The 13,532-nt window shown below is 40.4% G+C and overlaps 1 protein-coding gene across 1 annotated transcript in view; it reads right to left on the reverse strand.

Moving 5' to 3' along the window:
• Positions 1–5,665: 5,665 nt before the first annotated feature.
• The window catches only part of LOC308408124 (uncharacterized protein), a 133,793-nt gene continuing 125,926 nt past the window's right edge, over positions 5,666–13,532 (reverse strand). The window contains exons 19-32 of the mRNA XM_080900232.1: positions 12,570–12,614; positions 12,391–12,435; positions 12,189–12,269; positions 12,044–12,097; positions 11,582–11,656; positions 11,459–11,485; positions 11,311–11,370; positions 11,145–11,216; positions 11,014–11,040; positions 10,836–10,889; positions 10,561–10,647; positions 10,277–10,375; positions 8,974–9,012; positions 5,666–8,214 (exon numbers count right to left, since the gene is read on the reverse strand). Coding sequence (XP_080756358.1) covers positions 8,164–8,214; positions 8,974–9,012; positions 10,277–10,375; positions 10,561–10,647; positions 10,836–10,889; positions 11,014–11,040; positions 11,145–11,216; positions 11,311–11,370; positions 11,459–11,485; positions 11,582–11,656; positions 12,044–12,097; positions 12,189–12,269; positions 12,391–12,435; positions 12,570–12,614 — 816 coding nt within the window. The 3' untranslated portion in view covers positions 5,666–8,163. The remainder of the gene's footprint in view (positions 8,215–8,973; positions 9,013–10,276; positions 10,376–10,560; positions 10,648–10,835; positions 10,890–11,013; positions 11,041–11,144; positions 11,217–11,310; positions 11,371–11,458; positions 11,486–11,581; positions 11,657–12,043; positions 12,098–12,188; positions 12,270–12,390; positions 12,436–12,569; positions 12,615–13,532) is intronic.

Here is a 13,532-nt window from a genome sequence, read left to right on the forward strand (position 1 = left end):
TATGAGCAGCAGAATTCATTCTTTTTGCATACAGTGTGTGAATTCTTCCACTTCAGTGATTGAATTATGGATTATTTCATTTTGATCTGGATTCTAATCTGTATTTTTCTTCTTCACTTCTTCACTTTATATTGTCATTCAGAATTTTTTTTTTACACCCGTTGAGGGTTTTTTTTATAATTGTTCAGACGTGTGCGAAGCTTTGCTTTTAATTATAGCACCCTCTAGGGGCGAAATGCTTTGTCACAGGCGCGGGTATTTAATCCCGAGTGATTGTGTATATGTCAGATGCTCATGACAGACCTAATCAAAGACGTTTTTTTAAACTGTTTATTTTACCAAAAGACAGAGCTCCTCAGAAACACTTCTTTGATACTCAAATTTCATATCAAAGTGCCTGCTGTCAAAGAGTGTAGACAGCAAGAGCTCAGTAATCAGTGAAGTGTACCATATGTAAACATTGGTGTAATCACAACGAATGATCTAATGGTTCTGCTCCATTACAGCATCTCAGAAAATATTTAAAAATGAAATAATTGTAGTCTTAGATGATTTGACATAGAAATAACAATATCACATCTTTCCATGCTTAAAGTTTTGGTCGGTTTTGTTTAGGTGACAGTGTTTCTGTTGTGGTTAATGCCAACTTCTTTATGTATAAATATAGGCAGCACGGTGGCACGGTGGTTAGCACTGTTGCCTCACAGCAAGAAGGTCCTGAGTTCAATTCTACCATCAGGCCGGGGTCTTTCTGTGTGGAGTTTGCATGTTCTCCCTGTGTTTGTGTGGGTTCTCCCTGGGTACTCCGGCTTCCTTCCAAAGACATGCACTTTGTGGGGATAGGTTAATTGAACAATCTAAATTGCCCATAGGTGTGAATGTGACTGGTTGTCTGTCTCTGTGTGTTAGTCCTGCGACCTGTCCAGGGTCGCCTCTTGCCCTATGACAGCTGGGATAGGATCCAGCGCCCCCTGCGACCCTGAAAAGGATAAGTGGAAGCAAATGGACAGTGATGGCCTTCTGTCTTGCGTACACCTAACATTCGATCACTCATATAACTGCTGAAACACAAACAAAAACTATCCCACCTCATAAAGTTAATTACTGTTTAAGGTTCATTTGGTTAACAAACTGAAAATCTTTGGTTGTGTCTCTCTCATTTTTTGTCTTGGCTCTTTAGCCAATGAATTGCAATATCTGTTGACTATGACTTTTGTAATGCCTCAAAAGTAAATCCACAGGTCTTAGTCTTTAAACAAGACTAAGACCTGTGACAACGTAAAAAATGTTTGCACAGATCTTAGACTCCCTTTTAGTATTTCTATTCTGTCCCATTTATTTTGTAGACTTTCTAGCTTTTGGCTTTTGGTAAAATCTAATGCAAATATCAATGGGTCCAAAACAATGAATCCTACTGATTTTCACATCCTCAAAGTCCTTCTGCATAGGCACGTGACCAAATACATGAAAAACAAAGTTGTGTTTTGTGTGTACTAATAAACATGCCATTTTGAAATGATTAAATATATATATATATATATATATATATATATATATATATATATATATATATATATATATATATATATATATATATATATATAATCCATAGGTCCCTCATCCTATTCATGTAGCCCCCCCCCCCCCCAGACATAGAGGACAGTTACAAGTACTTGGGGATCCCGCAGGCGAATGGGAACCATGAAGAGGCCACTAGAAAAGCTGCAACCACCAAGTACCTGCAGAGGGTCAGGCAAGTCCTGAGGAGTCAGCTGAATGGTAAGAACAAGATCCGGGCCATCAACACGTACGCCCTGCCCGTGATCAGGTACCCTGCTGGGGTAATAGGCTGGCCAAAGGAGGAGATAGAAGCCACTGACATAAAGACAAGAAAGCTCCTTACCATGCATGGAGGGTTTCACCCCAAGTCCAGCACCCTGAGGCTGTACGCTAAGCGGAAGGAAGGGGGCCGGGGACTGGTGAGTGTCAGCACCACAGTCCAGGATGAGACAACGAACATCCAAGAATACATTGGGAAGATGGCCCCAACTGACCGAGTGCTCAGTGAATACCTCAGGCAGCAGAAACCCAAGAAAGAGGAGGGAGACGAGGAACCATCATGGAAGGACAGGCCCCTGCACGGTATGTACCACCGGCAGATAGAGGAGGTGGCTGATATCCAGAAATCCTACCAGTGGCTGGACAAAGCTGGACTGAAAGACAGCACAGAGGCACTAATCATGGCAGCACAAGAACAAGCTCTGAGCACAAGATCCATAGAGGCTGGGGTCTATCACACCAGGCAAGACCCCAGGTGCAGGCTGTGTAAAGATGCCCCAGTAGGGTTGCCAACTCCCTGAAAAATAAATAAGGGACACCTCGTGGCCAGGGCCGGGCGACCCAGTTGTCTTCACCCTTCCCAGTGTGGTGAATTTTCTAGCTCTTTTTTTGTGTGTGAAATTATTTTTTTAACCATTTGACTTGAAGTTGATTTAAGTACATGCATATTCTATTCTTTGTGATATGAACACATGTGAAACAAATGATCATTTAGCCATTTATTTTTAGCTCAAAATGACAACATTAACACAGTAAAACAGGTCTCTTTCTTAAACAGAAGCCTGTCATGCTTAACTTTTGAGAATATAAGTAAATCTTTCTTTAAAAGAACTCTGTCCTGCTTAACTTAAAATAATAGAAAACAATAGAAAGAAAAATATTCTTGTAACAGTGCACATTTAGTGCATTTAGTACAATTGGCTTCAGTTGAGGTATTATTTCAGCTTTTCTAATGCTAATCAGCTGCTCCTGTTTGTAAACCCGCTTGTTCCCATGATTACGCATCTTAACTCATCATCATTATTCATCTATGTATTACTTTTATGTATTAGTCATCTATTTGTTGTAATCATCTATCCTTGCAGTTGTTTATTACACAAAATAAATTATATTATCACACTTCTGGCCACATAGCGCTGATATTCATTGCACATGCCCATATTAACTTTTTCCAGCCAGGTGTTTTCCTTTTCCCATTCTTCCCTTTCTCTGAGGGGAACAAACATTGCTGCTCTAATGCTGGGCTTACACTGTGCGGTTTTTGGCCCATTTTTAGCCGATTTTTGAGTGATCGGACCGATTTTGGCCTTCATCGTGCGTCGTGTAGTATACGTGGGGTAACGAGAAGTGATTAACACCTCACGACCAGCTCCCGATCATCAATCGCTCGTGAAGGTGTCACCACAGGCGCTCACACTGCTCACGCGCAAACACGTAAACGTCGGTGAAAAAGACGGAGCAGCACAGCAGTGCAGCGTGCGATCTGGACACAAGCGATGGAGGCACTACTTGTAGAACTTCGAAAAGGCTCGGATGAGCTTTCCAATGTGGCCTCACAAAATGATCACGACCACAACAACCGTGAAAATAGTTGGATCTACATTGCTGCTCAATCACAGCTGCCTGATCAATGTTTTTCATTAGCAATTTAGCAAAGTTGATGGTGGTGGTGTGTCTGTGTGAGTGAAAGACAGAGAGAGAGAGGGAGAGCGACAGATTTTCTGTTATAACCTTCATTTTATGGACGCACAGTGTGAGCACTCAGGTCGCATCAGAGCATCGGGAGGTATAGTGTGAGACTCTGCATCGTGACCTACCAACGTCTAACCCCTGCGAGTCAATCGTGCAGTTTGAGCAGGAGCTGAATAACGTGACTGAAAAAATCGCACAGTGTCTGCCCAGCTTTAGGTGTACTGTCATCCGAGACTTGCACCGCAGTGTCAGCGTTTGTTTCCCTGTTGGCCATGCTTGTTGTTGTGGTCATCTGTTGTCTTCCGGTATTTTCTCCGTAAGCGACCTTTCCTCGACCAATGAGATGAGCGGTAATCTGAATTGTCATACTCGAATTGTCATAAGTGTGGTGTCAGCTCATTGGTCACAAAGCAGGAGAGAGGCTGGGAATTATGTTTTCAAACAAAGCGTCAATTCCATTAACATTTATAGACTACTTTTGATTCTCACTGTATTACGGGACAAAGTGCGTCCCTTATTAGCTCAATACGGGACGTGTACTTTTGTTTCGAAATACGGGACGATTCCGTATTTTAAGGGACGGTTGGCAACCCTATGCCCCAGAGACAATCCAGCACATAACAGCAGGGTGCAAGATGCTAGCAGGCAAGGCATACATGGAACGCCATAACCAAGTGGCCGGCATAGTGTACAGGAACATCTGTGCCGAGTATAACCTGGAAGTCCCGAGGTCAAAATGGGAGATGCCCCCAAGGGTGGTGGAGAATGACTGAGCTAAGATCCTGTGGGACTTCCAGATACAGACGGACAAAATGGTGGTGGCTAACCAACCGGACATAGTGGTGGTAGACAAACAGAAGAAGACGGCCGTAGTGATCGATGTAGCGGTTCCGAATGACAGCAATATCAGGAAGAAGGAACACGAGAAGCTGGAGAAATACCAAGGGCTCAGAGAAGAGCTCGAGAGGATGTGGAGGGTGAAGGTAACGGTGGTCCCCGTGGTAATCGGAGCACTAGGTGCGGTGACTCCCAAGCTAGGCGAGTGGCTCCAGCAGATCCTGGGAACAACATCGGAGATCTCTGTCCAGAAGAGCGCAGTCCTGGGAACAGCTAAGATACTGCGCAGGACCCTCAAGCTCCCAGGCCTCTGGTAGAGGACCCGAGCTTGAAGGATAAACCGCCCGCAGGGGCGTGCTGGGTGTTTTATATATATATATATATATATATATATATATATATATATATATATATATATATATATATATATGAATGATAGACTGCTTGTTAAGATTTCTGAGCTTTACAAATATTTTCTTCTAAACATCAACTTGGTAGCTTGGATGTGTTGTCATCTATCAGTGCTGTCCCCATGCATACAGCCGCTGCTGGTACTGTGTACATTTTTGCTCCTCTGTCCAAATATGCATAAAATGACAAATGAAACTTAACATTTTCTAATATTATTCCTTTAATCTTCTGTCTCTAGGTGTTTGTGTATCCACCCAGCCATCCATTTTCTTTCACTTATCCAGGGCTGGGTCATGGGGACAGCAGCCTAAGCAGAGAAGCCTACACTTCCCTTTCCCCGGTCACTTCCTCCAGGTTATCCAGGGGAACACCAAGGCATTCCCAGGCCAGCTGAGAGATATAATCTCTCCAGCGTGCCCTGGTCCAGTGTTCTGCCACTGGGACAAAAATCGCGTTGTTTCTCCTGTATCTGAGGTTCAACTAGCAGGCTGCTGTGTGGGTTAAAAATAAGAGAAAAAGAAAGGGTGCACAGAGAGATAAGGAGAAAACAAACTATAGAAGAGAGCACAATTTAATTCAATGACATGCAGTGGTGGCATGTGATGAAGAGAATGGTAAATAGATGCTCACCCCTGCCATAGTAACATAATTAAGGGATGAATCAAGGTCACTCGATCCATCTCTAAGTATATGATTTTTTTTTTTTAAAGGAAAGTTCAACTGCTAATCTTAACCTGACCTGATCATTCAGGACTTAGAAATGTCTAGAAGGATTCTAAATTCAATGCATGAAGTACAGCACAGATTTGGCTGCACCTCTTAGTTTTAATGTAAAATGAATGAACCAGAACAATATAACATGGATATATTTAATGACAAGCAACCATAGAACTAGAGGGTTTATTTCCATCTACATGTTTAGTTTACCAGATTTTATGTTATACATTTTAGACAATTACAAAAATAGCTTAAATCTTTTACAACCAAATACCCAACCAAAAAAGAGCAAACAAAAACATTCTCACAAAGTTAAGCTAACACTGTGGTAAAAGAGTTGCTAAAACAAACTCTATCCTGACATGGCGCCATTTACTCATTTAGCCATAAAAAAGACACTGATAGAATCTGCGAAAGAAATCAAGGCACATATGTAATGTGGCAGATAACTACCAGCTTTCCCAATGAAACAAAACCCAAACCTGCGTTTTAAACCATTCTACATAACTGCAACCTCAACACACATTTGATCATGATTCCCAAAGAAAGTTCGTTTTAGCTTAATGTGATGCCTTTTCTTTTAGTTTTTTGAGTATGTGTTATTTAAGTTAACATATTTTTCTACTGATACAGAAATTGTTTTGTGTTTTAAGTGATGCAACTTTGCAGGTACAATGTAAAAGACTTCATGCAAAATGATAATAAACAAAAGGTGATATGAGGTTTGTTACAGCTTCTTATCTGAGGCTTAAACAGGAAATATTCTGTTGGAAGACTGCTTAACAAATTTATTAAACCACCACCTGGTGTCAGGTTTATGTCACAGCTGCCCCAAATTAACAGTATTGGTCATAACCAAAATCATTTTCTTATGTTTCTGTACTGGTTAATCCACCAGTTTAATACAACTACCTTATGTAAATAATATTTTTAATACTAAAATATAATTTCTGTTGTTGTCCAGTGTGCCAGCTTAAATTTGGATAGAAAAAAAAACATGAATTCAGTTTGTATTTGCCTAATAAACAAACATTATATATATATTTTTTATATTTTTAAACACATTTTTAAGAGATTTCTAAAATATTTATGATTTTTAATGACAGGTAGTCTAATAAATTTGTTAATTACTGGATCTGCAGCCTAAACCATACTCGAACATAACGTGAGCCTGGTTATAGGACATTAAGATATTTATAATTACAAGAAAGTCAGCATTACAAATGTACTGTTGTAATATAAAATCCATTTGAAATATTACAGCATTAGTTGAAAATGTTTAGCAGCCTCTGTGGTGATGGGTTAATAGTACTGAAGACAACTAACCAGTGTAACCTGTAGATTGCCAAAAATGATTAACCTGAAAATGTATTTTGCCTTTCAAAAAGATCATTACTGAGTAATTTTAATACTGCATTACAAATATCAATGCGTAGACAACTTTAACATCACTTTCCATTAATACGTATATGTTTGCATATATTGATCCTATGCATTATCAGTCCTGTGTATAGTGTCCAAGCCAACACAGATTACCATTTCACCATTTGTTTTACAGTTCTTTAAAAGGTGTGCATTTGTGCGTGTCTGTGTTTTATTTGAACAGTACACAAAAGTATTTAAGCACCAATAAATGAGTAAGTCTGAGGAAAATGTATTACAAAAACCACAACAAACTAGTTGAAGTCATCTGACTGCAAAGACTTTAGAACCACTGTGCTGAGATGTTGCTGAATGAAAAAGAAACTACCGCCAAAACAACTGCTGTGTGCATGTTTGATTAAAGGTTTCTTCTTTAGAGCGTTAGTCCTGCATTCCATGACTAATATTGATTCAAAGCTATCTAACAAACAACAAACATTTAAGTCAGCAGCAAGGACTTCTACTGTTGTCCAGGAAAGACTGGCAGCAGTAATTAAACATCTTTTCCTTTCTTTCTGTGACTAAACTATAACAATCAGTCAAAACGCATCAAGATTGGCAAACATTTGTCAAGCAACTGAAACACTGGTTTATCATGAATACTGTTAATGGTTCCTTCAAATCTGACCTTAAAGTTTCACTACCTAGTCATCTCACAATCATGGTAATGCACAGGAATGCAAAAATGAAACTGGCGATAGGTAAAAATATACCATAATAAAACAAAACGGCACAAGTCATCATAAACGTCAGCCGTAAAAAAGTGGACTAACATTTCTGAGTGGCTTGTTCATTTAAAAAATGCTTATTGTATGTAAAAATCAATGCACTTTGAGGTTTCAATGAGGGACCGCAAGTCATACAAGCTGATAGCATGTTATACAAAACTGTTATGATCATGCATTAGTGAAAACTTACTTACTGACTTAAGATTAATTTAAGAGATCACCATAACATGTTCAAACTATCTGCACAGAAAATCCTTCCTTATGTGCCAGTGACATCATTGACTCTCAGAAAACCTCAAGCCTTTACAAAACATCAGAAGCAGGTTCATCTTTCCCTCTGAGGTGAATGTGGAAACGCAGTGTTTGCGTCCTCTTGGAGAGATTCCATGTCGGAGGATGTGAGAGTTCGGTTTGACACAGGGGCATTACATGGCCGGCTCTGCTGCAAAAAGCAAATCAGCCCCTTGTGATTTCTGCGTGTCTACGTGTCCTTACTCCAACCGGGCCCCGCACCGTTTCAGGGCTGAGAGAGACGCTTGCGTTTGAGCTTCTGCCTTGCCATTTCCTCCTTTCAAAACAAAAACAGAGAGAGGACAAGAGAGTACTGACAACACACTCTTGCATCCGCCGCGAAATAACGTCCATCTCTTCAAGCATCCATCCTGTGAGAATGGACGAGTGCGCACACGACAATCAGGCAACAAGGCAGGCTTTGTTAGTTAGGCACTCCTCTACTCCAACAATGGCATCTGGACTGTCCTCCAAACTAAGAGTCTCACGGCCACGTCACGTCAGTCTCTTCAAAAGCACGGCTGCTTTCACAACAACAACACCGGATCTCGAGTTTAAACATTTTTTTTTAATACTGTAGACCCAAATATGTCCTTGTTCTCAAAGTCTCAATATATTATATAATAGGATTTTATAAAAAAGGAAAAAAGGGAGTAGGGTTGTTGGCATAGTATTCTGTTGCAATATATACCACATCAATATGTACAGATTCCATGCTGCTGGTTAGTAATCACTGCAAAAGAAGAAAAAATGGACTGATTAGTGCGGAAGAATTAAAATGAGCAAATAACTACTGCATTCAGATATTCATGCACTGCAATTACAAAATCGCACACAGGCTGTAATATACTTACAAAATGCTCCTGTGTCAAATAAGCCAACAAATATGAATTCAATTGAATAATACTAAGCATGTGTTTTGACTTTGTTAGCCATTCCCCCAGAGCACTCTCTGCTGTATCAAAATCATTTGGAAATGATTTCATAAGTTAATAAAATGATTAAAAAAAAACATGTTCGAAATTTTAACACTCACCTTGTGCCAGCAGCCCGGTATGGGTAGCCCGTCACGTCCCTGCAAGGTGAAAACAGAAGTTAAAAAAAGCGTGAAAATGTCCAGCGATGCATGCTTCCCTGCATCTGAAGAATTTGCACGCTGCTGATTTTAATGTCGGTTGGTGTGCCTTCACGGTCAGGCGTGTTATATTAAAAATCAAATTTTACTTTTGTTTTGATTTTAAGTCATATGTTACTCTAATAAATCCAGATTTCTAAGTACCACATTACTTTTATTATCACATTTAAAATGAACATTTCGATATTTGGAGAAATACTTGGATAACACGATGGTCGATCTGTTAAATAAGAGGTACAGTCAGCAGTCCAGTTAACTTAGCTTCGCTTTGGATAGGTGCACTATCTTGACAGTACTGGGACACACCTCTTTATCTCTGAAAAGACGTGTGATAAAATGCACCTATCCATGCAATCTGCTTTTAGAAATATTTGGTCATTGCAAAGAGCTTGCTGAGTCAGTTCATGCAATATCTTCATCAACTATAAATGGTATTATTGTAAAGTGGAATTATTTAGGAACTATGACAACTTGACCAGAAAGTGTCAGACCATATAAAGTTAGTTACTGAGTGCTGTGCTGCATAGCACATAAAAGTTTCCTCAGTAAGTGCAGAGCTCCAAACCTCTGGCATTAACATCAGCACAGAAACTGTGCACCAGGAACTTCCTGCCATGGGTTTCCATGGCCATGTAGTGTATATGCTAGATGTTTCCTTCTATTACTAGTCTCCAAGCAAAACGATGCCAACCAGCTACAGTAATATTCTAAGAACTGTACCATGTCTCATATGTAACTCGTTGTCAGCATTTACCAAATGTCTGTCTGTGGTTCTGATTTTGCACAATCCTTCATACTGACGAAACTATTAATTACTATTATTTTCCTGATTACACCTGCTTTTTCCTCTTCTGTTTTCTTCTTTGCAATCAAGTATAGTAAGTAGTTCTGCATTTCTGGAACTTGGCATTGTGTGTATATTTCACAAATTCATAGCAAGCTTTACGTTTTTTTGGCTTGATCGGGCCTAGACAGTTTTGCTGTTTATTATCTGTGAACGCCTTTCTTTATTATTATTGTTATTAAGCCACACCCACATGAACAATGTGTTGGTAAATGTCAGTTTATATGTTTCAGAGTTGGGACCAATTGGACCCCCCCCCCCTCCAAAAGACCAAAATTTAAAGAAGCGTTTAAACAGTCAATAACAGCATCAGTTACAGTGATCAGAGAGAAGTGGGGAAAAGAAGCAAAGATACTGTACCAGAGGACAGGGGCCCTCAGGGCCAGAAGGAGGAAGAGGAGGAGTTGCAGGAGAAGAAACCGCTGCCTTCACAGACTGCTCTTTAGACTCATCGCACCCCTGTTAGCAGGAGCCGAGTAGACATTTAAAGCATAGAAGAACAAGTTCAGAAAAGCAGTTAAAGGGGGAAACAGAGATAAGATATATGCTAAGTGTTTTTAAACTAAAAAGCTAGAGGAAAGTGGGAGTAAGTAAATGAGCATTGCTGCAAAGCCTTTGTGTGTACATGTGTGGGGGAGACATACCACAGGACAAGGCTGGTCCAGACCCGGAGGACCTTGTTCACCCTTCTGGCCCTTTAGACCTCTCTTCCCTACTGTTCCTCTGTCACCCTGGGAGTGATGAGGACAACAGTTAAACAAATTCATACACTTATCACATGCAGCTAATGAAGACAGCCCATTCATACACTGGAAATAGTTTAAGCAGTTTAAGTCAGTCATTATTGTTGCTATGTTAAAAAACTGAAGGAGGAAGATGCGATAAGCTGGAGGAGAACTGAGGATCTGTTTGGACTTACCTTGTCTCCTTTTTCGCCTCGATCACCTTTTTCTCCCCTCAGGCCTGGGAAACCCTGGATACAAAACCACAATCCATAAGGGAACTTATTACCCAATATATGTCAGACTTTATTTAAACTGAAGATACTGTGATAAAATAATGTCAACATGTATAGTTCTTCTTAGTAAGAAACTCACATCAAGTCCAGGCTCTCCTAGTCTTCCCTGCAAATACACATTGAGAAAGATTTTTTAAAAAAAATAATGAATAAACCAGCAACGAACAACAGATCTATTAAACACTTTTATGGAGGTTGTTCAGTCCTTACTTTCTCTCCCTTGGCACCAGGAAGGCCCACTAAGCCCGGAGACCCAGGTGGACCTTGGAGGCCATCTGATCCCTGCAGTAAAAGCACACATTCATCACTGCATCATGTCCAGTTCTTGAGCCATGACCAACACATTAGAATAATAATAAAGCCCATTATCACTTACTCTGGATCCAGGAGGACCACTGTCTCCCTTCTCTCCCTTTATCCCCACTCCTGGTTCACCCTGCATTACAGCAAAGCCACACTGAGTACAAGACAATGCATCATACAGCTGCCATCCGCCTCCATCACATACAGATAAACGAGCTTACCTTAGGACCAGGCATTCCATGCAGCCCCTGTAGGACATTGTGTGATGTGAGTCTTTGCAAACTACAGACCTGACTGGACTTGTTTTATCTGAAATGATATAAAGTTATGCTGCAGGTACTCACCATGGATCCAGGGTGCCCAGGTATTCCCGGTGGGCCTGGTGGGCCAGGTGGGCCTGGCTGGGAAATCATCTGAACCTTTAGCACCAATGAAAAAGTGGAAACAAGAAGAGAAGCATATAAATTAAGTGAAAAAAGTGGTTAAGAGTTTCTCAGCTAAATTCAAAACTTTGTATAGTCGTTCCTCAAAGTAACCAGAGAATTTCAGACTGTTTCATGTGTTTACTTCTTTAGATTCTCACTCATTTCCAAAATGAAAATCAATTGGAAAGAACTTAAAACTAGAGTAAAATCTACATCAATGAGTGTGAACATTATTCAGTTCTTTAAAGCAATGAAGTAGATGGTTCAAAACATGCAAATAACAAATAAATAACAATATATTTCCCTTTAAACTGTCTGTTTGGAGGTGCAGCAATCTGTAATGAACGTCAGAGGATTCATGTATTTCATACTCATACTAACCAAGTTGTCATCTAGTCTGCAGTCGCCTTTTTCTCCTTTCTGTCCATCCATACCCTGAGCCACAAAGAGCAGGATTAACTTTCAGCTGTTTTTAAAGTTGTCACCATTGTGTTATTAGCGAAATAGAGTCACTGTCGCTACTTACAGTAGGCCCAGAGAGACCCATCTCGCCTTTCTCTCCTCTCATGCCGGGAGGTCCTGTCTCACCCATGTCACCTTTGAGTCCCTGGAGATGAAGAAGAGATTAATAAGGCAGATGATGCTAAACGTCCCACTGACTACTATATGAAGTAGTGAAAGAAAAGGAGCATGCGTCTGGGTGTAATATACTCTCTTTGTCGCTTTACCTTCTCCCCGTCAACTCCTGCTGGTCCAGGTAACCCGAGCTCACCCTGATGCAGAACAAAAAGAGGGAAGATGCACTCGGTGGACTAATATATCTGACTTTGTCTACAAAATCAGGCTTAGCATGTTTTGGGTATTTATCAAACAATAAATATCAGCCAATCACAGCTGTATGGCTTACCTTTTCCCCTGCAGGTCCTGGAGGTCCTGGTGGTCCAGGTGGCCCCTGGAGAAAAACAGGCAGAATAAAAGAAATGAGCACAAAGCTTTGTTGCATGACCTGTGTTAAACTAAATTAACCTAGCAGCAACTGATTTTCTGGTTTAGCTGATTACAGCTAGTCACCGACTTTGTGTGTCACTTGCTGCCGGGCTGGCGTGCTAACAACAGCTGCCTCTCTTGGTGGATAAAATTGCTCGTGCGAGCTGTGAGACCAAACTCAAACAGATCAAACCAAGACCTGAAAGCAACTATAAAGCTGTGGGGAGCTAAGGAGGTCTTTCTCTTACAAATAGTCATATGCATCATATAAAAATATGACACTATAACGGCTTTAATTAGAGCTGCAATTTTCAGACAGTCCCTTAGACATCTTCTGCATTTTTTATCTGCTCACTCTCACACTGTGAGGCTGGTAACTCATTATAAAAGGCCCAAATCGTGAACACAAAACGCTATAATTCACAATGTGGGCCTGACAGTAAACAAGTCCAAAACCTTCCTTCATTCCTTTTTGCTGATCACAACCAACTTGAAGCAATTTTTATCTTACAGAGATTGTAAAAGAGCTCTGAATGTGGTCTGTGCTACACAATAGCCTGGCACGGCTCTCTGTGATTGTCTGAATGATGGGACTGCTGGAGAAAACATTCATGTGACTTTATGTAACCCTAATGATGAATGAAGAATGGCGTGCATATATGTAATAGGCCATATTCTTCCCATGCAGCTCTGCCGTTATGCTATGAGTGATAGCTCTTGTAAATCACTCCACTTAATCTTTATATTCACAATGCTACACTTGTTATTCCTCCTTGTAAAGGCTCCGGTCATCTTGAAGCAATAAAAAGGAAAAAAGCCAAGTCGCCTCCCAGAGGTGTACGATTAATTTTCCAGTTTCTAACTTGTTGTTCGTTCTCAGCTT

The sequence above is a fragment of the Rhamphochromis sp. 'chilingali' genome (assembly GCF_963969265.1).
Source record: "Rhamphochromis sp. 'chilingali' genome assembly, chromosome: 13".
Classification (NCBI taxonomy): domain Eukaryota; kingdom Metazoa; phylum Chordata; class Actinopteri; order Cichliformes; family Cichlidae; genus Rhamphochromis; species Rhamphochromis sp. 'chilingali'.